General features: G+C 57.3%; 5 protein-coding genes across 12 annotated transcripts; 3 read left to right on the forward strand and 2 right to left on the reverse strand.

Moving 5' to 3' along the window:
* The first annotated feature begins 2,690 nt into the window (after positions 1–2,690).
* On the forward strand, positions 2,691–7,741 carry bcl6ab (BCL6A transcription repressor b). The gene is made up of 9 exons (XM_077723699.1): positions 2,691–2,999; positions 4,579–4,740; positions 4,836–5,057; positions 5,208–5,750; positions 5,823–5,926; positions 6,005–6,127; positions 6,222–6,352; positions 6,421–6,558; positions 6,841–7,741. The coding sequence occupies exons 2-9, from the start codon at positions 4,580–4,582 to the stop codon at positions 6,949–6,951; spliced, it is 1,533 nt and encodes a 510-aa protein (XP_077579825.1). The 5' UTR covers positions 2,691–2,999; position 4,579; the 3' UTR covers positions 6,952–7,741.
* A 90-nt stretch (positions 7,742–7,831) lies between these two features.
* Positions 7,832–10,611, reverse strand: cmpk (cytidylate kinase). The gene is made up of 6 exons (XM_077723708.1): positions 10,322–10,611; positions 9,059–9,205; positions 8,739–8,891; positions 8,577–8,653; positions 8,406–8,502; positions 7,832–8,294 (listed from the first exon to the last, which is right to left on the reverse strand). The coding sequence occupies exons 1-6, from the start codon at positions 10,493–10,495 to the stop codon at positions 8,253–8,255; spliced, it is 690 nt and encodes a 229-aa protein (XP_077579834.1). The 5' UTR covers positions 10,496–10,611; the 3' UTR covers positions 7,832–8,252.
* On the forward strand, positions 9,985–14,342 carry fam78ba (family with sequence similarity 78 member Ba). Its single transcript, XM_077723707.1, has 3 exons — positions 9,985–11,747; positions 11,911–12,190; positions 12,397–14,342. The coding sequence occupies exons 1-3, from the start codon at positions 11,353–11,355 to the stop codon at positions 12,637–12,639; spliced, it is 918 nt and encodes a 305-aa protein (XP_077579833.1). The 5' UTR covers positions 9,985–11,352; the 3' UTR covers positions 12,640–14,342.
* On the reverse strand, positions 13,641–18,303 carry slc35a3b (solute carrier family 35 member A3b). 7 transcript variants are annotated; one of them, XM_077723706.1, is made up of 9 exons: positions 18,185–18,303; positions 16,813–16,883; positions 16,469–16,728; positions 16,107–16,261; positions 15,899–16,021; positions 15,652–15,814; positions 15,325–15,443; positions 15,026–15,159; positions 13,641–14,886 (listed from the first exon to the last, which is right to left on the reverse strand). In XM_077723706.1, the coding sequence occupies exons 1-9, from the start codon at positions 18,200–18,202 to the stop codon at positions 14,799–14,801; spliced, it is 1,131 nt and encodes a 376-aa protein (XP_077579832.1). In that variant the 5' UTR covers positions 18,203–18,303; the 3' UTR covers positions 13,641–14,798. The 7 variants fall into 7 exon arrangements, 6 of the variants coding, with proteins under 6 accessions (XP_077579832.1, XP_077579827.1, XP_077579826.1 ...); XM_077723701.1 differs by having other exon boundaries at positions 13,641–14,704; positions 14,777–14,886; positions 15,026–15,443; XM_077723700.1 differs by having other exon boundaries at positions 15,026–15,443.
* A 403-nt stretch (positions 18,304–18,706) lies between these two features.
* LOC144202076 (E3 SUMO-protein ligase ZBED1-like) lies at positions 18,707–21,523 on the forward strand. Of its 2 annotated transcripts, XM_077725037.1 has the most exons (4): positions 18,721–18,854; positions 18,944–19,942; positions 20,073–20,308; positions 20,446–21,523. In XM_077725037.1, exons 2-4 carry the CDS (start codon positions 18,991–18,993, stop codon positions 21,247–21,249), a joined length of 1,992 nt encoding a protein of 663 aa, XP_077581163.1. In that variant the 5' UTR covers positions 18,721–18,854; positions 18,944–18,990; the 3' UTR covers positions 21,250–21,523. The 2 variants fall into 2 exon arrangements, with proteins under 2 accessions (XP_077581162.1, XP_077581163.1); XM_077725036.1 differs by having other exon boundaries at positions 18,707–19,942.
* Positions 21,524–21,865: the final 342 nt, after the last annotated feature.

A 21,865-nucleotide genomic window follows, 5' to 3' on the forward strand; every position in this document is an offset into this window, starting at 1 on the left:
GGGGCTGGCTACTTTTCATGAGCTCAAGTGCCATTGACGTCCCCAGACGATGAAACGTCAACCCTGTTCAGACGACAGTGTCCAAGTTGAAGCGCGGGCGGGCACAACATCTGACGCACCCACTCCTTGAAGGAAGGAAGGAAGGAAGAAAGAGCACCACAGAGCGGGTGAGCGAGGCGGCTGGCTTTCTAAAGGCCCGGCGTCGGAGAGCGGCCCAGTTTGTCTTCCCGTTGCCTGCCACGCCCACCACCCGCCAGCCCCACCATCAAAAGCGCCCGCCGTGGTCAATGGATGAAGGTCAATGGGGAGCAATTGTAGTGCGGCTAAAAAGAAGCCGTCTAAGTGGATTAAAAGGTCAAAAGTGGCCTAGCATTCTTGGAGGGAAAAGCAAGCAAGCAAGCAAGCAAGCAAGGTCTTGGAGCGGATTATTTATTGGCACGCGCGCACGATGGAGCCCAGCCTATACGTGTCTGTGTCTTGCCGTTGAAATATAGCTTCCTAAATGGAATGTTCCCAAATTCCTCACCTACGGCGCCCGTACCCGTGTTGGTGCCCGACCATCACAATCAAGTCACCCGGCCAACACCAGAAAGCCAGGCACCGTGACGTGGCAGTCTTAGCTCCACCCCTCACGGCGATAACCGGCTGACTTATTAGAGGTTGAAACTCCCGTGTCGGAGGCCCTCCACAAACACTTTTTTGGTCGGAATGGGATGGGAGCAGGAGCGACGCTCCGTCCATCTCAGCCGCTTTCTTTTAGCCAGCCCGGGCCCGTTGCCACGGCGACCCCCGCCGCCGCCGCCGCCGAGCTGGCCGATACGTAATATTTGGCAGGGGTACGAGGCAGCTCGCACCCTGGTAGCACACTGCGATATTTAGCCGAGGCGGGGCCACTTATGTTGCGAGCCTTGCTCCGGGTCATGGAGCGGCACGGACACGTACGCCCGAGGAATGTTCCACGCCAGCCAAGTGGCTCAACCTGAGCCAGTGACAAAAGGCCACGGAGGGGAGCATTTTTTGCTCATCTGGGAAATCCGTGGACATTGGACATGCTCACAATATTCACATGTATTTACACTGTACAAGTACGGCCTACGTAGATATGGGACGGGGTGAGGAGGGTCAGGCCGCCTGAAGGCTGACGGAGGCCACCTCCCTCCCTCCCTCCCTCCATTGGAATGTAGGATCTGTTGTTGTTTTGGGTTCTTTTCTCGACAAATAAAATCAAGGCTTCCTCGTGGTCTTTTTTTTTTTTTTGGTTTAGCGACGGGCCCTTTGTCCAAGCCCAGATTGGACGACACGCCGGCCACGTACATCAAGTCATTCATTGGAAATGGAACGGAGCCAAAGGAGGCAAAGGGCGGGGTTGTCGTTCTCTGCCGCCGCTTTGCCTGTGTGTGTGTTTGCTCGACAGTTCAGAGGTCGCGGGTTCAAGTCCGGGCTCTGGCCTTCCCGTGCCCAATCCCCAAAACATTTCCAATGCTCCCCAGGTGTGAAGGCTCGGGCCGTGGCTTTTTGTCCTGTTTCTCTTCCCCTTTCAGTGACATTTAACAAGAGCTCGGCCCGCTTTGTGTTGTTGACTTTGTACAAAGAGCAGAGTGGCCAAAAGGCCAACTTTTCCAGCCTGGAGCACTGGCTCGACATGGCTCGACATGGCTCCATGTGGCTCCATGTGGCCAAGTGTGTGTCTACGTGATGGCCACGTGCCCGTTTGAATTGAAAAATGACGGTGTCGGGAGAGGCTACCTACTCGGTAGTCCTTCTGGGCTACGGTCACGTGAGGAAGCGGCGGGCGGACTCCCCGACCGACGCTGGTGGTCAAAGCGGATCAGAATTGACAAGGCGCTCCGGCAATTGACAACAGCTGCTCGTAAAGCGGCAGGCGGGCTATAAATAAAGGAGAGCCCCGTTATGGAAGCCCTTCCTTGCTTCCTTCCTTCCTTGCTTGCTCGTTTACGGGGCTTTGTTTCCTTCCATTTGGGCAAACGGTTGATTGCAACCGAATGGCCGCTCCAAGGATTCTCTTTTCAAGTGCAAGATAGGTTGGAGAAGGAAGGAATGCATACCTGGCCCCCCTCCCTTCTCCTCCCTTCTCCTCCCCTCTCTTGCTTTGCCTTGCCTTGCCTTCCCCCCTCTGTGTGAAGACCAAACTAGTTTGAGAGTCATTTTTTTACTGACACGACCTTTGATCCCTGTCAGGCAACCATGCGCCTGGGTCATGTTTTGGGTGGGACGGTGGAGGTCAGATGAGTTCACAAGTCTATTTTCTCACAAGCAATGCCACACACACACACACACACACACACACACACACACACACACACATTATTCATCTGGGCAATGATCACACACCTAGCCATCTCATTTCAAAACAGGTTCATACTCTATTCCATTTTAATATTTATGGCTTGATTGCGTTTTCGTTGTTTTTTTATCATCCTCCGGACAAAATATTGGGGCTATGGTTGTTTCAAAAAGCAAGTATAGCTGAGAACATGGAAGCTTCCACAATGATATATACATTGGAATCACGAATGTAGTCCCCACTAGTATGGCGGGACTAGCTTGCAGGCTATATGGCTGGCCAGCTAGCTAGCTAACAAGCTATTGGACTGCTTGGTGGGCGGGCACAAGTTGAACATGTTGTCATTTTCCTCTCAGTATTTATAGCTTGGTCAGCTGACCGCCGAGTCGGAACGTTCCACTGCTCACAAACGTCAGGGCAGCGCCGTTGGGAAAAAGCACGAAAGACGCTTAAAGGCTGCACAAAGAAAATCCACTTTGAAAGCATGAGTCCATAAAGCCGTGCCGTTGTCTCGGGCGTTCTTTTTGATGAACGTCTTGTAGAGAGGCAAAGGTTTTGTTTTCTCTCCACCCCGCTGGCCAGAAAATGGTACAGTCCGATGTTGAAATTCCGAGAATTGAACAGCTCGGTTTCTCAGAACTGGTTTCGCAGAAGTGGAGAGGCTCGGATTTTCTAGGAAACTTTTTTTTACAAGGTTAGTCGTTTTTTTCCCCCTTCTTCTTCTCGCCCTCTCTGCCTCTCTCTCTCTCCCTCTCTCTCCGCCCTTCGTAGCAAAGTTGTCCGCACGAAGCAGCACTTTCCGCTCAACTAACGAGATACCTCGTTATATTTCCTGCTTCCCGTTTACGAAAGTGTTGCTTTTACAGTTCCAACGTCATATAAATCGGAAGGGTGTTTTTAGTTTATTTTTTAGGGCGGACGCGGACATTATTGTAGGCCTTTAACGTGGCGGAGAAAGTGAGGCAGACGCTGTTTGCCTGACTCTCTCTCTTTCACAGTCTGTCTGTCTGTCTGTCTGTCTGGCCACATTCGCTTGACTCTTTTGGCATTGTAAACTTTTTGACGAGGCCGCTCTAGCGTAAACGTGGCGTCTTCGAAGCAGTCTGTCTCGTTGGAGTGCCCCCATTAATGTCTTTATTTATTTGGTTATAGCTGAAGGACACGTGGCTAGGAAGCTTGTACCCGAGACCCAGTTGTGGACAAACTAGCAATGGCGTTGGCTGAACTTGAACGTAGTTGTTGTTGTTGTTGTTGTTGTTGTATGTGTGGCGGTCCCAAAGTGACTGAGTGAGTGCGCACGCAGCAAACTCAAACGAACGGCCTTGAACGCAACGTCACTTTTTCTTCTTTACCAGCGTGGATTTGCTTCAATTCCTGTTTTGGAATAGGGAAGGCAGCTAGTAAATGTCTAGTCTGCTTTCCAATAAAAACATGTGGGCTTCCTATTTTGGTTGACACTGACTAAATAGTTGCGTAATCTGTGTAAAATCAAGCTATTTAGGCAGCTGACTCGCTCAGCATGTGGAAGGAATCGTTTGTGGAGTTATGCCCCGCCATTAACCCGTTCACTGCCGTCGAAGGCATGCCATTGAACCGCTGTGGCTACCATTGAATAATCCTGTCCATTCCATCTGGACAGAAATGCCTGGCAGGGATTGTCCCCGGTAGTACACGAGACCGGACATCAAATAAAACATCGAAGCCCGTTTAGCGGAGGAGAGCTTTTGATTTGTTTTCCAACATTCCACCATCATTCAAGGCAATGTGCCAAAGTCATGCGTGGTGATTGAGTGCAACAACAGCTCGGTGACTGTCAATGGCGGCCAGCCAGGCGAGGTATGCCCCCCCCCCCAACCCTCCTACTTTAGCGCCGCCTGCCGAGTGGCAAGTGTCAACCCGATGACGTCTTTACTACCACGCCTTAGGAAGTTGTCTATCTGCAAATGGATCATCTGAGAGTTGAGGCTAATAAAACGCATCCCATTTGAATGGACGTCCCATTCTCTCGGGGGAAAAACAATGGAGTTGAAACGAGTAGACGTCCAATCCGTTTGGGGCGACTTCCCACTGGAACGCGTTGGGAGGCCATTTGACCAATGGCGGGGTGGAAAAGTAGAATTGGGGCCAATTGCGTTTGGCCAGAGACCCCGCGTACGTTCCGACCATGGGACACCGCGCGGACGTTTTGGGGCGCCTCGGTTTGAGCGCCAGGTTGGCAAAAGACTGGGCCACGCCCGCCCGCCCGCTAAGCCTCATCCCTTCCCCCCCCCCAGGATGGCGTTGACGGCAAACGGCTGTGTTCAGTTCACGCGCCACGCCGGCGACGTCCTTCTCAACTTCAACCGCCTGCGCAGCCGGAATATGCTGACGGACATCACGGTGCGAGTGGACGGCCAGCTCTTCTGCGCTCACAAGGCCGTCTTGGTGGCCTGCAGGTAAGCCCCCGTCGGGCCCCGGGGCACCGTAACTGCCCCCCCCCCCCCCGAGGCCCCCCGGCGTAACCGCCACCCGCCCCCTCTCCTTTGAACAGCGGCTTCTTCTACTCGGTCTTCATGAACCCCGAGAACAGCCGCCTGGGCGCCATCAGCCTGGACCCCAAAGTGGACCCCAAGAGCTTTTCCAGCCTCTTGGACTTCATGTACACGTCTCGCCTCAACCTGACGGACGGCGCCTTGGCCAACACCATGAACGCCGCCCTCTACCTCCAGATGGAGCACGTGGCCGACACCTGCCGCAGGTTCCTGTCTTCCAGGTAAGCTCTCGGGACGGGCCGCGACCGGCAAGACCATCCATCGGGCCGGTGCTATTTTCGTTTTTGGGAGGGCCGCCCAAACCGCGGAGAGAAAAAAAAAAAGGGCCAAATTTGTGGTCTTCCCCCCCCCCCCCCCCCCCCCCCCCGCAGGCCGCCTTTGGACGCACAGGTGGGAGAGGACGGGAGCGCCACGTTCCCCCCCGAGCACGCGGAAAAGAGCGCCACGTGGCCCCCTCAGCCGGAGCGCAGCGTTTTTCGCGGCATCAACACCTCGGGCTCCTATCGCGTCTACGGCGAGCCCCGGGGTTCCCCGCGGGCGGGCCCGCTCTCCTCGCCGCCCGCCGGCGCCTTCCTCCCCGGCCCGGCCGCCGAGGGAGACGGCGTGGGGCGGCCGGCGGCCCGCGGCGGCGGCGGCGAAGCCGCCGGCCCCCTCAGGTCCCACTGCCAGCCCGACTCGCCCACCGAGTCCAGCAGCAGCGGCAACGCCGGACTGAGCCCGGGCCGCCCCGCCCGTTGCCCTCAAGGAGGCCAAGTGCGCAATTGGAAGAAGTTCAAGTTCATCGTGATGAACAGAAGTGCCGACGACGAGGAGGAAGAGGAGGAAGAGGCGGAGGGGGCGGCCACCACGGGGACGGCCACGGGCGACCAGCCACCGACGGAAGAAATGACCGGGGACCAGAACCCTGGCGACGGGTAAGGTCGACGACGTCGGCGGCGACGGTGTCATCGTCGTCTTTGACGCCGTGTTCGCCGTTCCCCCGGCAGGCACCGCAAATGCTCATCGTGCGGGCGCGACAGCCCCCGGGGCCACCAGGAGGCGCGCCTCTCTCCCGACGCCTCCCACGTCGAGCTGTCTCCGTCGAGCCGCGGTAAGCCGAGCTCCGTCCGTCCGTCGGTCGTCGGCCACCGCCAATCCGAGTCCGTCTTTTTTGTTCCCGTCAATCCAGAGGAGGATTCCCCCACAGAGAAGGAGCCGGCGGCGCCCAGGAAGAAGCCGTACAAGTGCGACTGTTGCCAGGCCGCCTTCCGCTACAAGGGCAACCTGGCCAGCCACAAGACGGTTCACACGGGTGAGTCCCGCTCCATGGCCGCCGCCTCCGTGGGGGCCCCCAGTCGTACACGTGGGCCATTTTTGAGCCAGCCCGTGCGTGCGTGCCGTCGCAGGCGCCAAGCCGTACTGCTGCGACATCTGCGGCGCTCAGTTCAACCGGCCGGCCAACCTGAAGACCCACGCGCGCATCCACTCCGGGGAGAAACCGTACAAGTGCGACACCTGCGGTTCCAGATTCGTCCAAGTGAGATGTCCTGTCCGGTGGCGGTGGCGAGCGAGCGTGTGGTCTGAAACCTTGTGGCCTTTGCCCAGGTGGCCCACCTTCGCGCCCACGTCCTCATTCACACGGGAGAGAAGCCGTACCCTTGCGAAATCTGCGGCACTCACTTTCGCCACCTGCAGACGCTCAAGAGTCACATGCGCATTCACACCGGAGAGAAGCCTTATCACGTGAGTCTGCCGCCGCCGCCGCCACTGCCGCGCGACTTTAGATGCGTGTGTTCGGGGCAAAATGCGCGCGTCGTCCGGGTTCCAAATGCATTGGTTATTGCCAGTCAAGAAATGCTACCTGTCAAACGGCGCCCTCGTGCGTCTGATCGTGATTACTACGTGTACGCAGGGCACAGCGGCTTTGGCTTTCTGCTGCCACTAGTGGCTCACGTAGCCAACGAGCTAGCCACTTTGCCAACCACTCTGTGTCTCATGGCGCCCAACTTCTTTTGATTCCCTCAGTGCGAAAAGTGCGACCTGCGCTTCCGCCACAAGAGCCAGCTGAGGCTTCACCTCCGACAGAAGCACGGCGCCGTCACCAATACCAAGGCGCCGTACCGCCAAGTCTCCTGATTTCTCCCACGTGTCGGGGGACGGGGGGGCAAAAAAGCAGGCCGCACGGTGGGAACGGCGAGGTCGGGACAGACCGGACACCCCAATGACCCAAGCCACGGCCCGAGACGGCCCCCGAAAATGGAGCACTCGCTAAGCCAATCACCGCCAGATGTCCCGTCCGTCAAAAAAGCCGTGGCCGGCGCCACGCCGCCGACCTTCCGGCTCGTCACGGATGAGACGTCTGGCGACCCCCGATGAAAGGTATTTTCTCCAAAGACGCACATGGGGGGTGGGCAAAAAAAAAGGTACGAGGGCAAGCCGGAGCAGCACATTTTGTCCACGTTGGACGTTTTTCAACGACTCGAAGGTGTGCTTTTGCCGGCCGACTTCCCGTTACGGCCCACTCCAACGGGTACGTGACGTACGCATCCGGTGCACTTTTCCCTCCTTTTGCTTTGTATCATCTCCTAGAGGGAGGTCGTGCTATTTTGCCAGGCTTCCGTTAAGCGTGTCCCAGAGGCAGAAAGAAGAATGTTGCTATTGAAATGGACCTTGCCATGGCTCACGTGGGACAAAGGTGACTTTGAGCGCCTCTCCTAGGATAGTAGTGCCTTTATAGTCCACCATGTGGAAAAGGTCCGCTTGTTCAGCCCGTACGCCCGACGGCTGCTCTCGCGAACGCCGACAAGCTCGACACGCTCAGGAAAAGTGCCCCTATTTAATCACTTCTTTGTAACTGCAGAATACCTAATATAAATATATATATATTTGTATGTGTAAAATAAACCTGCATCTCAAAGGAGGAAAAGACGTGTTGCATTTTGTCTGAGAGCTTTTGGGTGACTTAATGTCATCTGCTTTTTCAGTGTCAGGAAAAGAAACAAAAAGCAAAACGGGCCATTTTTTGTAGCATTTATTTTGGTCTAGTAGAGAAGGGGCTAGTCGGCGGTGGCGGCGGCGGCCTGGGAACACAGTCATTGCCGTCAAAAGTAAACGTAATCCCCTCAGCCACATGATAAATTGATTGAAACGACACAGCAGGACAATTTGACCCCCACGGCGACATTGGGAAGACTCCACCCCCTTCGTAGCTGCTGTGAAAAGCAAAGCTGGCGTCTCTCTCCAATGGGGACATGGCTAATACTAATGCTAACCCAATGCTTTGGACATGATTAAAGAGCTAGACCAGTCCTGGACCCACCCCACCCCCGCAAAAAAAAATCAGTGCACACCGAACCTAAAAAGGAACGCACATATAAATAAGGATCATGATTTAGCAGGTGATAAAAAAAAGAAGAAGAAAGCGGCGGAGAGCAGCATCAGCCCTCCTTGTCCAGGATGCCTCTGACGTCGGCAAACACCTGCGACACACAAACACGTGGGATTGACACCAGAAGCCGGCAAATAATGCGGCGGCGTTTGGACCCCCACGACGGCCCACCCCCGATGGCTCCGGAGAAGACTCCACCCACCTCGTCGACAGACTTGGAGGCATCCACGCAGCGCACCTTGCCTTGCTTCTGGTACAGATCGATGATGGGTCGCGTGGAGCGCAGGTAAGTCTGGATTCTGTGGGAGGGGCCAAAAGTTGAACAGAGTTAAAAGAGCAGGACGCGCGCACATGTGCAGGTGAGCGCTCGCACCGTTTCTCCAGACTTTCCCTGTTGTCGTCGGAGCGGCCGCTGCTCTTGCCCCGTTCTAAACACCTGTCGATGCACACCTGGGCGGGGCGCCGGGAGATGCGGGCGTCACCCAGGGAGGGCCGGCCGGCCGGCCGGCCCTCCCCTTCCCCCGACGACACCTACTTGGTCGGCGCAGTCGAAGAAGAGCACAAAGTTGACGTGCGCGTTCCCGTCCATGACTTTGTTCCAACCCTGGAGATTGTCCTCGTTGCGAGGGAAGCCGTCGATCAGGAAACGGTACTTTTGCTCATCCTTTTTCATGATCTCTTCCATGGCCTGCAGGTGGGAAGAAGGGGAAAAAAAACAACGACATGGAACACCAAGACCAGGACTTGCAACATTCCCGCTTGAACCATTCCTGAGCCGCCCAACTCCAAATGGCTGGCTTTCCAGCCAAAGTCAAGCATGAGGAAAGGATGGGAGGGCGGGCGCTTCACGCTGACCCTTTTCAGCAGGTCGATGGTGATCTCCACGGGGACGATTTTGCCTTCCTTGATGAAGTTGGCGATGAGGAGGCCAGACTGGGAGCCCTCCCTGGCCCGCTCCGCCCTCAGGAGATCTCCGGCCGACAGGTGGGTGTAGTTGTAGTTCTGGGGAAGGGGGATTGGGGGGGTACAGAAGCCGAGGTGAGTCAGTCGTCAAGCGACCATGCGCACGTTTGAAAAAAGTTGATCAATCATTTTGAAGGGCTGAGGGCGGGAGCTCGCCAGATCCGGGAAATGCTCTTTGGACACAATGAATGGCGCTGATGTGCGGTGCAAACGTCAGTCGCTGCGGGCCAACACCCAGCAATGCACACAAGTGCTCACATGCCACCATGCTAATGACTAAGTACTGTCATTTACTATCAAAAAAAAAAGTTGTTTTTCTCCCCAGTGTCATCAGATGAGAAACCAGTCCAATGCGTTGAGCCAATGCCACGTATCCACCCTTTCCACTGTGCCGTCGGCTTGCCTTTCGCAAAACTCTCAAACTGACAGACAAAAAGGGGCCAGGGCCGGCCGTAGGGCCGTAGGGCCGTAGGGCCGGCCCTGGCCATCTACGGCCATCTACGGCCTGACTTTAAAGAGTTACGCCCACACGGAGCCTATCTAGTTCACTAGTCAAAGCCACGATGCCAAACGAGCACGGCAAAATAATTTTTGACCACAAAAGGCAACAATTTGGTCCAATGAGTGTTCAGCCAGCCCTTAAGAAAGAAAGAAAAATAGGAGCAATTCTTAAGGTACAGGTGCCCAATCCATTTCAATTGGGAGGCTTATGATTCGGTGCCACCGATGGCGCTAGAGGTCTCATCCCTTTGGAGTGGGCCAACCAATAGAAAGTCGTTCTATTGGTGCATAAAAGGCTGAAAAAGCCACTCAATCAGACCACCAGTTCACCTGCATTCCAACTAACAAGCCGTGGTCATGAACAGCGTTAACTCGCCCGGGCTTAACTCCCGAAAATACATATACTACAGTTAATAGGATTTTGTTTTGTTTTGATTGAAATAAATGAGCGAGCGTCGGTGAAAGCCACCAATGACAATTAGCCAAGTAGCTAGCCCGACCCAACCTAGGCAGACAGGCAAGGCCAAAGCGATTTTGGAGGACGAGCGAGCGGTAGGGTTAGAATGGCCATTTTTTGGGGGCGAAACGTCACGTCAAAGCATCAGACGGGATTTCGAAGCCCCCTTCGCCATCGCTCGTGGCTTCTTAACTCACCTCGACGATTTTGGCGCATTGGGTGCCTTTGCCGGCGCCCGGCCCGCCCAGCACGAACACGACCTGCGGTTTCTTCATCGCGGCGGAGGCGATAGCGGACACTGACGCAGACGTAAACGCCCGGTAACCCGAGAGCCTATACCCGGCGACGTTCTTCAGCAAACGGCAGATCATAAACCGGCCACGCTGGCTTTTGGATTCCGACGAACCGAAGCGAAGCCGAGCCCAAGTCAAGCGACCCAGCCAGATCGAGTGGGAGGCTACTTCCGCATTGGCTGCCAGGGATCCAATCAGCGCTTTCCGATCGTCGTGACGCGGAAAGTGCTTTTTCCTTTTTTTTTTTTTGCTTTTGACCGAGGAAACGGTCGCTCGACGCCACTCCCCTGTCTTTCCAGCATCAGCACCCCCGAAACAGAAAAAAAACACACGAGCGAGAACGCGGAGAGGGAAGAAGAAAAAAAAAGCAAAGAAGGATGCTCTCACCAACCAGTGCTTGTTTTTCGCCACGCTCACGTTGACAAGAATGGAAGCGGAGCGTCAAATAGGGTCTGTCTCGGCATTGATTTGATTCTCTCTTTCTTTTCCTTTTTTTTTTGGAGGGTGAATGCGGGCAGACAAAAGACATCGGAGCCTCCCGGCCTGTTTCCGAGCTGTCTGCCCGGTCGCCGCTTGACATGACAGCAGAGCGGAGCTGGGTGTCGAGCAGCGGCGGCATCGAGCGGCTCCGTGCGGCGGCGGCGGCGGCTACGGCGACGACGACGACGACGACGACGACGACGACGGAGGTGGCGGCCCGACGTGCGGTCTCCCCAAAGAAGAAAAAAGGCGGCGAAAGCTCGCCAGAGAACCCTCGGCCTCAGTTACGGCCGCAACATCCGCATCAGCTTCAGCATCTAGCCAGGAAAAGCCAGATTGCAATTTGCAGGGACGAGCGCCAAGGGCAGTGCGGCAGTCACCACGGGGGGAGGAGGAGGAGGAGCAGGAGGTGCAGGAGGTGCAGGAGGTGCGGGCTCCCTGCTCCCATTTGCTGAATGCTGAGTGGCGGTCGGGGCCAGGCCGGAACACCCGCCCCTCCACGCGGGGGGGACCCATGCGCACGTCGCCGCCCGGGCGTCGTCGGACGGCTCCCCGCTCTGTGGCCGGCTCTGCTGGCCGCCTGCGCCATGGGCTGCATCCAGAGCATCGCCTGCAAGCCCCGCCTCCGGCGGGAGAACATCGTGGTCTACGAGGTGTCGGCCTCCATCGACCAGTGCCCCACCGTGGTGGAGGAGAACTCGCCCATCGTCCTGCGCTACAAGACGCCCTACTTCCGGGCCTCGGCGGGGGTGGTCATGCCCCCCGTGCCCCGGAATGAAACTTGGGTGGTGGGCTGGATTCAGGCCTGCACGCAGATGGAGTTTTACAACACCTACGGCGACATTGGCATGTGAGCCAGCGTCCGTTAGACGCAGGGAACGTCGTGCTTAGCTCGCTAGCTAGTTTGGCAGCACGCGGAAGGAGTATACTTTTGTGAAAGCGCTGCTTTTGGCCGCCTCCCTCTAACTTCCTTTGTCCTCCCGCTTTTTTTGACCCCCCCCCCCCATGGCCAGGTCCAGCTGGGAGCTGCCGGAGCTGCGAGAGGGCCGCGTGAAGGCCATCAGCGACTCGGACGGCGTCAGCTACCCGTGGTACGGCAACACCACCGAGACGGTGACCCTCAGCGGCCCCACCTCCAAGCCCTCGCGCCTGACGGTCAGCATGAACGACAACTTCTACCCCAGCGTGACCTGGGCCGTCCCCATCAGCAACAGCAACACGCCCATGCTCACCCACATCACCCGGGACCAGAGCTTCATCACCTGGCTGGTGGCCATCAACTCTGTCACCAAGGTAAGAGCCCGGGCGGCTTACCCCATCCACTTGGACGTTTCCCTTCGGACGGCGGTGGTCCGAGCTCTCCGGAGGGACTGCTTTTGGAACTGGGCCGATTGGAACCTTTTGCGGGGCCAGCCGGGGCGTTTAACAGTCGTTAAACGAGGTTCCAATTGGCCCCGGCTGTCGTCTTTAACGCCTCCGTGGTCTTCTCCCTCCTCCAGGAACGCATCGTGCTACAGACGGTGCGCTGGCGAATGCGGGTGGACATCGGCGTGGAGCCCGACATGCCGCTGGGCTCCCGGGCCTCGCTGGTGGGCGGGGCTTATCAGGAGCAGCCGCACATCCTCAACTACCAGGAGCCCATCCCTCCCAACGCCCTGGGCCGACCCAACGCCAACGACGCCCAGGTGCTCATGTGGAGACCGCGGCGAGGCGCGCCGCTGGTGGTCATACCGCCCAAATGAGGACCCCCGGGACTTTGGGGAGGAAAGACTCTATCTGGCCTTTGGCACCCGTGACTTTGCCGCCACCCTTTTTACGACCGCAAAAGAAAATGGAGTCTTTCTGGAGACGTGGGACCCTCGGGGAGAAGCGCATCTTTCGTCCAATCCGGCCGGTGCGTGCCCGTGCGTCGGGCGGACACCGGCCCGGCCCAAAAGACGCTCTCGGCCACCGATACGCCCACCAGAGCGCCATTCCCGGGAGCGCCGGGACGTCACGCGCCGACGCCCGGCGCCGTGTACTCTTTCCGGCGGGCGGGTGGCCCTACCCCACATGGCCACCATAATACAAAAAACTGCAGACGTCTAATCATCGCCCCCCCCCCCCTCCCGTCGTGACTTTTAATGACGACAAGGCGTTCATTTGAAGTGGGGTCGGACACGGAATAGGTGGAGGATGCTTTGACGTGGATCAAAATGACACTTTGAAAAGGGCTCCAGATAAGCCGCGGCGTGCTAACCACCACGGCCAGGAGAGCCGGGACTTTTTTCATGCCATGAGTTAGCCCAGGGCCTGGTAAACTATTCCACAACGGCCCACGGTGAGTGAGTGAGTGCCTGCTTGTGGTCTGGGCCCAACCCCCGAAGGAGGAAAAAGCTGCCATCCCACTGACGAGCGCTGCTCGGTGGATTGCAATCAGGTGCTTGTGGTCACGGCCCAACCCCCGTTGCTTCATTTGAGTCAGCTAGTCGGTGCCGGCCGGATGGCTGAGGGGACAAAAAAGAAAAAGCGTAGCCATCCTCCAGGACTGGGTTTAGTCACCCCCGCCCGCTTTAGGGTTGCCACAACCAACTCTTACTGCATGGGTGGCCAGAGCGTAGCACCCCGGTGACCTCCGTCAAAGGCCTTGGGTACGCCCTCATTAGCAGAGTTGAAGAATGTATTCAGATCAGTCTTAGACTTCTCCTTTTAAGTTAGTATTATTGTCATAAGTTGCCATATACGTACATAGTATATATATATATATATATATATCTATGGGAAAGAAACAGTCAATTGGCCTTTCTAGCACAATGCGCATTATTTCAGTTGCAGTTCTACCCAAGCTGAGGCTTTTATTTCTGACCTTCACGACGACGACAACAACGGTGCGACGTTCACTCCTTTCAAACCAAGGTAAATGCACACGTCGTCTTACTTACGCCACGGGAGGGAGTGAGATTGAGGCCCGTCTTAACGCAAGTGCCACGCCGAGGGGAAAAGTGCGCTTTTCTGTTTTGACACATTGTGTAAGAATCCTGTCAAATGTGATCCTCGGGCAAGACCTGTCATCCAAAATTGTCATTGCAAATTGAATCAAATTGTCGTCACCATCATCTCATTAAAACCGTGAACATGGGATCACGCTAAGCCTATACAAATGGCATGTGGATGTGTTGAAATGTCATCATTAGCATGTCAAAATGGAACGATTTATTACCCGGAACATTTTCCATGGATGTGCACATTTTGCGATGAAAATGGGATCCCACTCTGGGATCCCAGAGTGGGATCCCCCAGTGGGATCTTTTGGGAGGCTGCGACGGCCATAGCGTTCCTTTCAATTGTTGCATCTTTTGTACATATTGGGTGGGATTTCCAGACAATCAGGGAAGCTGTCACTTCACGGTGGAAGGAATGACTGTAAAGCAGACGCTGATAAAAGTCCTTGCCGTGATACGCTTGACAGATGCTTGACTCTTTGTTTTGTTTTTGAAGTGAACTGGGAGAGCCTGGGCTGCCTCCTTCCTTCCTTCCTTTCCTTCCTTCTGTCCGTGGCTTTACCCTTTCTCCTCCGTGCATCTGCGCTTGTCTCCGGCTTGACGCCGCCTCCTCTGCCTCAAGCCGCTCCTTTGTGCTCCAAACCCACCACCACGCAAAGGAGTGTACGGACATATTCCATGGTGGAAATCCCGCCCGAGATGCCGTGGCGGCTTTTATTGGTGGAGTTTGCGCGACGTGGCTGGCGCCACGCCTCACTGAGAAAGCGCTCCGTGCTTGTTGCCATGGCGACCGCCGCCCCACCACGCCAAGTGGGGAGCCCAGAGCCTGCAAAAGGAAAAAGCCACGTTTGGATCGGGGGCGCAGCGGATCCACCCCCATCGTCCGTTGGCCGCCAACCGTGGAGCTTTTCTCCTCTCCTCTACGCTTGACCGGCGCCGAGGGATTTGCGCTCAAAGCCGTACAGGAATGTGGCGCCGATGACCAGGGCCGCGCCCGGGATGAACGCCCTGAGGAAGGCAAAAGAGATTCGCCGACGCGTCGAGGCAGCGGCCGTGCCGAAAGATGGCCGCCGCCCGGGTCGAGGCAGCGGCCGTGCCGAAAGATGGCCGCCGCCCGGCCGGCCGAAGCTCCCCCGGAAGTCATCACCTGCTCGGGTGGAAGTCCCCCAGCGCCAAATAGGAGACCAGGGCCGACAAGACGATGGACAGCGAGGTGGCGAAGCCTTTGAGGATGTTGTCGGCGTATTTGATGACCACGGCCACCAGCAGGCCTCCCAAAGCCTGCGGGTGCGCAAGGCCTTCCGTTTCAGGAAGTGACCCGCGGACCGCAGGGTACAAAGACCCCGGGCTCACGCTGCTTTTCCATCTCCACCAGCTTTCCAGGTGGTGGGAGATGACCGGGGCGGCAGAGACGATGTGACTAGCCATAAAGGAGCCGCCACTTACCTGTAAGGCAACCACGGCGCAGGTCATCCGGTCGTAGCCTTGGAAGAGTCCGCGCTCCCGCACTCTCTGGCCATCGTACGCCAGCATTCCCGAGGTAGCCGACACCAAGCCGAAGAAACCTGTCGGGTGGGGTCGCCGGCGTGTCACTCGGTGGCGTGGTTCCGAGCCCGGCGGGGCGCTCACCCGGCGGGGCCCTCACCCGGCGGGGCCCTCACCCGGCGGGGCCCTCACCCGGCGGGGCCCTCACCCGGCGGGGCCCTCACCCGGCGGGGCCCTCACCCGGCGGGGCCCTCACCCGGCGGGGCCCTCACCCGGCGGGGCGCTCACCCAGCTGGATGTTCCGAAGCCACACGCTCTGTTTGCTTTCCTTGAGGATTTTCTCAAAGTAGACGCCGGCAAAGCCGCTGGACAGGCACGCCGTCAACACCGCCGTCAGACCCACCAGGCGGGCGCCGGCCGACGTGGCTCCGGAGACGGCCTCGGCGGGCCACTTTGGACAAAGAGTGGCGGAGGGACGGGTGGCCCACGCTGGCCCACGCTCTCCCTCCCCGATGCCCCCGCCGCCCCTCGCTACCTGCGCCAATGCCACCCCGGCCGCCAGGAGGACCAGGGCCAGCCACTGATGCGTGGCCAGCCTCCTTCCCAAGACGGAGACGGAGAAGAGCGCCGTGGTCAGAATCTTCAGCTGATACGTCACCTGGGGGCGGAGGCGGGCGGGCGGGCGCCGGCTTGGGACGGGCGCGCTTTGGCGCAAAAGGGCCAGACGGCGAGCCCTACGTCACCTGATAGGTGGCAGCGTCCAAGTTGGATAGGGCCAGGTAGAGGAGGTTGTTCTGCAGAGAGTACAGTCCCGCCGGAAGGGCCAGCTTGAGGCTCTTCAGGGGTTTGCCCACAATCTCCTCCTTCAGGAGCTGCCCGGTGGCTCGCACGCTGAAATCTAACAGACGAGGCGGTGGCTTTGCGTTAGAGCCAGCGATAGCGTGGGCCCGGGCACATCTCCAATGGATGGCACAAAGGACAGACGCCACAAGAGAATAGAATGGAGCACCATTGGAAATGTTCAATTCGGGATGGGAATCCAAAAGAAAAGCCACAAAAACAACAACAACAACACAGCCATTGGACTGAGTGATTCCACACTCACTGTTTTCCAGGAAGAGCAGGAGCGTGCAGACCAAGATCTTGATCGCCTCGGCGGACACCACGGCAGAGGAGGCCAGGTAGCGGGGGCCGCCACCACTAGCGGCACGCGAGTAGCGCATGGTCAGTACCAAGGAGGTGGTCTGCAACACCAAAACTCCCAGAGACAGATACTTCATGGCGGCGGACTGCGCCGCCGCCGCCGCCGCCGACGACGCCATTGGCCAGAATTCTTGGCGGGAGGAGAGTCCGAGCTTTTGTTCACTGCCCAAAATTGGAGACAAATGGCCAGCCAGCCGCTGGAGTTCTAGAAAGGGGGAGCCGTCGTGTGACTCGAGGCTCGCTTACGTGTCGCATCTTCTGCCGGATACCCCACCCTTTCTTGTTTTGGGATTCTGGATTTTGCGTTCCCGGATAATCTGCGTAGAAAAGCACAGCAGCTTTCATCATCTGGCGTCCTACGACCGGAACAACTGCTATGGCGCTGGCCTGTCCGGGTGTCCTGCATTCCTCCAGCTTCCCAAAAAGAAAAAAAAGAGTACAAACACGTAAAGCGAGTCCAACGTGGCACAAGTAGTGTGGGGGAGTGAGTTGATGGAAAAAAAAAAGGTCTCGAAGGCCAATCCCGCTCTCGACGGATTGGACGTCAACGTCCCGTAAAGGTCAAAACAAACCAAGTGTGTGCATTTGTGCCTGAGCGTAAACCCTAAGCCAAGGGTTAAAAGTACCCAAGTAGCAGACAAGCTAAGGCCTGTGGCTTTCGACGCGTCTACACTGGGCTCCTTATGCGTGAGCCGCCGACTGGGCCCCGACTGTCTACAATGGCCCCCAGTGTCTGTTCAGCCACGCCGGCAGGCATTTTTCATTTTCCCTACCTGCGAAAAGAGTCTTCAGATGGTGTGGCAAAGTCCACTGTCACAAAAAGAAAAAAAACATTGCTTCCCGTCCCCCACCCAAAACGGTTTGGCTCTTCTTCTGACGTGCAAATGTCTTACCGAGCGAGAGGGGACGGCTTCTGGCCACGCCACTTTCTTTCTTTCTTTCTCGCTGGCTTGTCGTGACCGGCGAGGCAGCAGTCATCCACGCACAAACGGCCTTTGCGAGGCAGCAGTCATCCACGCACTAACGGCCTTTGCGAGGCAGCAGTCATCCACGCACAAAGGGCCTTTTTCACACACGCCCAAATGGGGTCCGTTTGAGAAGCACATCCGGCTCACGTGCTCAAGGCCAATATTTGTCCAAGCCGATGCCAGCGCAAACAGCTTTGAACCACGCCACGGCTATTGTCACCGTCGCTCGGAAAGCATTGGCCATTGACGCCCGTGCACGTCCCGTGAACGTCCCGTGCCCAAGCCTCAACTGGGATACGCCGCCTGCCCACTCGCCCTCGTGGCTTTTGACAAATCCTTTGAAAGGGAGTACAAGAACCTGTCGCCAGCCATGGTTCATTTGGAAGAAATCCTACTATCGTGTGGGAAACTCCTGATTATCCTGGCCTGCCATTGACGGCGATGGACGTCCAAAGACCTGCCATCCATCCCATCACCCTTCTGCTGTGAATTGAACCGTGTCCATTATGAGTAGGAATGATTGTGCCATGGCTGCCAGACCCTCCCACTTAAAACGGATGAGGCGTCCAACGTCAAATGGCTCGGACGACTAGGGTCGTCAAAGGCGGACGATGCGTCACGTGAAAAACAACCTAAGCGTTATACATTACCTGAAGGTTGACGCTCATTCACGGGATCGGGACATCTCTTCATTCACTGAAATAGCCTTGAAAGTGACTCACAGTACTAGTACGAGTTCTCTCTCTCTCTCTCTCTCTCTCTCTCTCTCCTCCCGGTCCGAACCCCCCTCCCCACCCCCGCCCGTTTTCCCCAGCGCGCAGTGGAGTCTGGCAAGGGACTGTTACAACCAGCATGTGGCAGTGTGGAGTCGACTTTCAAAGAGCTCACCTTTTTTATTGCGTTCAGGTGAACTCGGAAATATTATTACTTTTTTAAAATTGAATTTTTAATGTGGAGGTCTACTAATCCTCAACCCATTAAAAGAGTTTAAATGGCAATGAAGGGGTTATCCGATGTTTTTTAATAAGGCATTCATTTAAAAAGTTCACTTTCATCATATCATTGTTCGTTGATTTTCATTGAAATGCCCCAATGAACAGAAAGTCATTAGGTATTGAGGCAAAAACAACAGATCGTGACCCGGAAAGTATCCCAGAATCCACAGGAAGTGACGCACCTCCCCAAAAAAAGAAAGTCAATCTCATAGACGGAACGATCGGATCTATCACGGTCAACGGCAACCAATTAGTCGAAGAAACGCTAAACTAAACTAAACAAAAGTTCCCCGACTGCGGGTCCGTCGTTGTCAGCCACTGAAATGTGAGAAGGAGGAACGTTTATTTATGGTGGTAGGGTGTGCAAACAAAACAAGTTGGCTTGACCGTGGCGCACCTTTTTGACGTCATCAGCCGAGGCTCCTTGACGGCAGTGCTGAAAAATCCCCAATGAAAACAACATGGAAGCCGAGGGCGACGGCGAAGGCGGGGGCGAAGGCAGCTGCGGCAGCTCGTCCCTCGCCCAGGTCAAGACCGAGCCCAAATCCGAGGAGGACGAGGACGAGGAGGAGGAGGGGGAGGACGAGCCGGAAGAGCTGCTACCTAAAAGAGGTAACCGCAGTTCCACCGTCTGGCTGTGGTTCGGCTTCCGAACGTCGGACGTGGAGCAGAAGACGGTCATCTGCAAGACGTGCCGGCGTCAAATCGCCACCAGCGACTCCAACACGTCCAACCTCTTCTACCACCTGAAGACCCGGCACGAAGCGCTGTACTTGGAAAGCCTGAGGATCCGCGACCACCTCCCGCTTCGGAGCAACGGCGGCCACGGCGGCCAGGGCAAGGGGCACAAGGGCCGCCGCAAGGAGCCGTCGCCGAACTACGACGAGCAGTCCCGCAGGCACCGCGACATCACCGAAGCCATCTGCCGTTTCCTCGTCTCGGAAGAGCGGCTGTGCGTGGCCTCGCCGGACACCGTGCGACGCCGGGGCTTCCGGGAGCTGATCCGAACGCTCGAGCCCAGGTACGCTCTGCCCGAGGCCAAACACTTCACCGAGGTGCAGCTGCCGCGCATGTACGAAGAATGCCGCGCCGAGGTGGCCGAGGAGCTGAGGGAGGCCGACTACTACGCCCTGACGTGCGGGGGCACGCCGCCCTACGTGGGCCTGACGGTGCACTTTGTCGACCGCCACTGGATCCTCAGGAGCCGGCGCTTGCAAACGGGCTACCTGCCCCAAGAGCGGCCGGCCGACGGGGCCGACGGGGTGGCCTCGCTCCTCCGGGAAGTCCTCCACTCGTGGGACCTGCGGCGAGACATGCTGGTCTGCGTCACTGCCGATCACGCCGCCGCCATCGAGGAGGGATGTGAGTGGAACGGACTGCAGTGTTTTGGCCTCCATCTGCAGACGGCCGTCGGTGAGTGTCCCGCTCTCCAAATTCATTTTCCGCGCCAAGTGGGACGGCCATTTTTCTCGCCTCGCCTATCCCTGCCCACTTGCAGACCAGGTGCGTTTTCAACTTCCAGTCTTTGCCTTGCTTTTCACAGAAATGAGCCTGAAAACGTGTTCCCCGAGCCAAGCGGCCGTGAGCGACGCGGTGGGGATGTGCAAGCAGGTGACGGCCGCCATCTCCAATTCCTTGAAGAGAAGATGCCAGCTGGCCAAGGCTCAAGTGGACCTAAACGTGCCCATTCAGCATCTGAAGACGGAGAACCCCTGGCGATGGGGCTCTCGTCAGCAGATGATCGGCAGGTTCCTCCAGCAGGAGAAAGCCGTCAAACAGGTCTGCACCCCACCCCCCCCCCCACCCCCACCCAAGCTGGCCTTTGGCCATCTCTTGAAAGCGCTCCACGCTAACGTGCCTCCGTCTCCTCTTTCCGGGTGGGCCGGCGCTAACTTGGCCCCAATTCCTTTTTCCAGGTCCTCATGGAAGACGGGAGAGTGAGGCACCTGACTCCGAGCAGGCAAGACATGCAAATTCTGGAGGCCATCAACCTGGCGCTGAGCCCCCTGAAGGAGTTCACCGACGCCTTCTCCGGAGGGGAGTACATCGCCGTCTCCTACGTTAGGCCCGTGCTGCACCTCTTCAGGAACCAGATCCTCAAGCCTCAGCACCACGACCCCCCGCTCACCAGCAGCATCAAGGAGGGCATCCTGGGCCACCTGGTCCACGCGTACGCCCGCGGGCCAGGCCAACGGCTGCTGGACGCGGCCACGCTCCTGGACCCCCGCTTCAAAAGCGCCTACCTGGACCCGGAGCGGCTGGACGGGATCAGGTCCGGGGCCGCGGCGGAAATGGAGCTGCTGATGGCCGGGGTCCGAGCGGAGGTCCCGTCGCCCCCCGCCGAGCGGCCGGAGCCGCCGGGCCCGCCGGGCCCGCCGGCCAAGAAGGCCAAGAGAAGCTTGTCCAGCTACTTCAAGAAGGCGGCGGCCGCGTGCCAGCCCGACAGGGCCTCGGCGGAACTGGAGCTGGACACCTACCTGCGGACGGCCGACCTGGACCCGGAGAAGGATCCCCTGGAGTGGTGGAGGCGGCACGAGGTCAACTTCCCGTGGGTGGCCAGGCTGGCCAAAAAGTACCTGTGCGTCCCCGCCACCAGCTTCCCGTCCGAGCGGATCTTCGGCGCCGGCGGGGACGCCCGGGTGCCCGCGACGGCCGGCTGCGCCAAACCCCACAGAGTGGATCAGCTGCTCTTCCTGTCCGCCAACCGGAGGAATACGTGAAACTGCCTCAGCGATAGTTGACACGGTGCCACGCGGTCGGTCCCGGTATGTCCATCTTGCTCTTTTCTTTTTTTGTTTCTTTGTTTGTTTTTATCTGCCCTTTCACAGAAAACAGGCCCATCCATACGCCTCCTTCCAAAAGACTTTTTTTCTTTTTCTTTTGACCAGTCCAACTTTTATTTATAATGCATATTTGAAACTGCAGCGGTGGAACAAAGTGCAGTGCACAAAATAAATGCAATTTGGGAAAAAAAAAACCATCTCTCTTAATAAATCCAAAAAAACAAGTCATACAGCCAAATGAGCGAAAACCATTGCTATCGTGCCTCGCTCACACAACTGATTGGCTCCCATTGACAGCGGTGGACGTCCGATCCAAGTGGGCAGGTGGCTACCAACCAACACTTGCGGTCCCTCCCACTTCAGACGAATTCTACTGCTACTACAGGTAAACACTTTTCAAACCGTAGTCCATTATTGTCTCGGGAAGCACTGCTAACGCGAGAGTTGTGCGTACGCGGCCGCCATCTTGTGTAGGCCTTGTAGTTCGAATGGCTTGAACGACTCTATTGCCTGCCAGACGGCCCCGCCCCATTCTTTCCCACCCGAAACTCCA

This window comes from Stigmatopora nigra, chromosome 9 (genome assembly GCF_051989575.1).
Source record: "Stigmatopora nigra isolate UIUO_SnigA chromosome 9, RoL_Snig_1.1, whole genome shotgun sequence".
NCBI classification, from domain to species: domain Eukaryota; kingdom Metazoa; phylum Chordata; class Actinopteri; order Syngnathiformes; family Syngnathidae; genus Stigmatopora; species Stigmatopora nigra.

Bases quoted from the DNA above. Each gene is read 5' to 3' on its own strand.
- bcl6ab (XM_077723699.1), top strand. From the start codon at position 4,580: ATGGCGTTGACGGCAAACGGCTGTGTTCAGTTCACGCGCCACGCCGGC. The intron at 5,927-6,004 runs GTAAGCCGAGCT...CCGTCAATCCAG, and splicing joins GCTGTCTCCGTCGAGCCGCG to AGGAGGATTCCCCCACAGAG. The intron at 6,128-6,221 runs GTGAGTCCCGCT...GTGCCGTCGCAG, and splicing joins CCACAAGACGGTTCACACGG to GCGCCAAGCCGTACTGCTGC.
- cmpk (XM_077723708.1), bottom strand. From the start codon at position 10,495: ATGATCTGCCGTTTGCTGAAGAACGTCGCCGGGTATAGGCTCTCGGGT. The intron at 8,654-8,738 runs GTAGGTGTCGTC...CGCCCCGCCCAG, and splicing joins TCTTCGACTGCGCCGACCAA to GTGTGCATCGACAGGTGTTT. The intron at 8,295-8,405 runs GTGGGTGGAGTC...TGTGTGTCGCAG, and splicing joins CCTCCAAGTCTGTCGACGAG to GTGTTTGCCGACGTCAGAGG.
- fam78ba (XM_077723707.1), top strand. From the start codon at position 11,353: ATGCTGAGTGGCGGTCGGGGCCAGGCCGGAACACCCGCCCCTCCACGC. The intron at 11,748-11,910 runs GTGAGCCAGCGT...CCCCATGGCCAG, and splicing joins ACCTACGGCGACATTGGCAT to GTCCAGCTGGGAGCTGCCGG. The intron at 12,191-12,396 runs GTAAGAGCCCGG...TCCCTCCTCCAG, and splicing joins CCATCAACTCTGTCACCAAG to GAACGCATCGTGCTACAGAC.
- slc35a3b (XM_077723701.1), bottom strand. The intron at 16,262-16,468 runs GTGAGTGTGGAA...CTCGTCTGTTAG, and splicing joins CCTGCTCTTCCTGGAAAACA to ATTTCAGCGTGCGAGCCACC. The intron at 15,815-15,898 runs GTAGCGAGGGGC...CTTTGTCCAAAG, and splicing joins CCGGGGTGGCATTGGCGCAG to TGGCCCGCCGAGGCCGTCTC.
- LOC144202076 (XM_077725036.1), top strand. From the start codon at position 18,991: ATGGAAGCCGAGGGCGACGGCGAAGGCGGGGGCGAAGGCAGCTGCGGC. The intron at 19,943-20,072 runs GTGAGTGTCCCG...TGCTTTTCACAG, and splicing joins CCATCTGCAGACGGCCGTCG to AAATGAGCCTGAAAACGTGT. The intron at 20,309-20,445 runs GTCTGCACCCCA...TCCTTTTTCCAG, and splicing joins AGGAGAAAGCCGTCAAACAG to GTCCTCATGGAAGACGGGAG.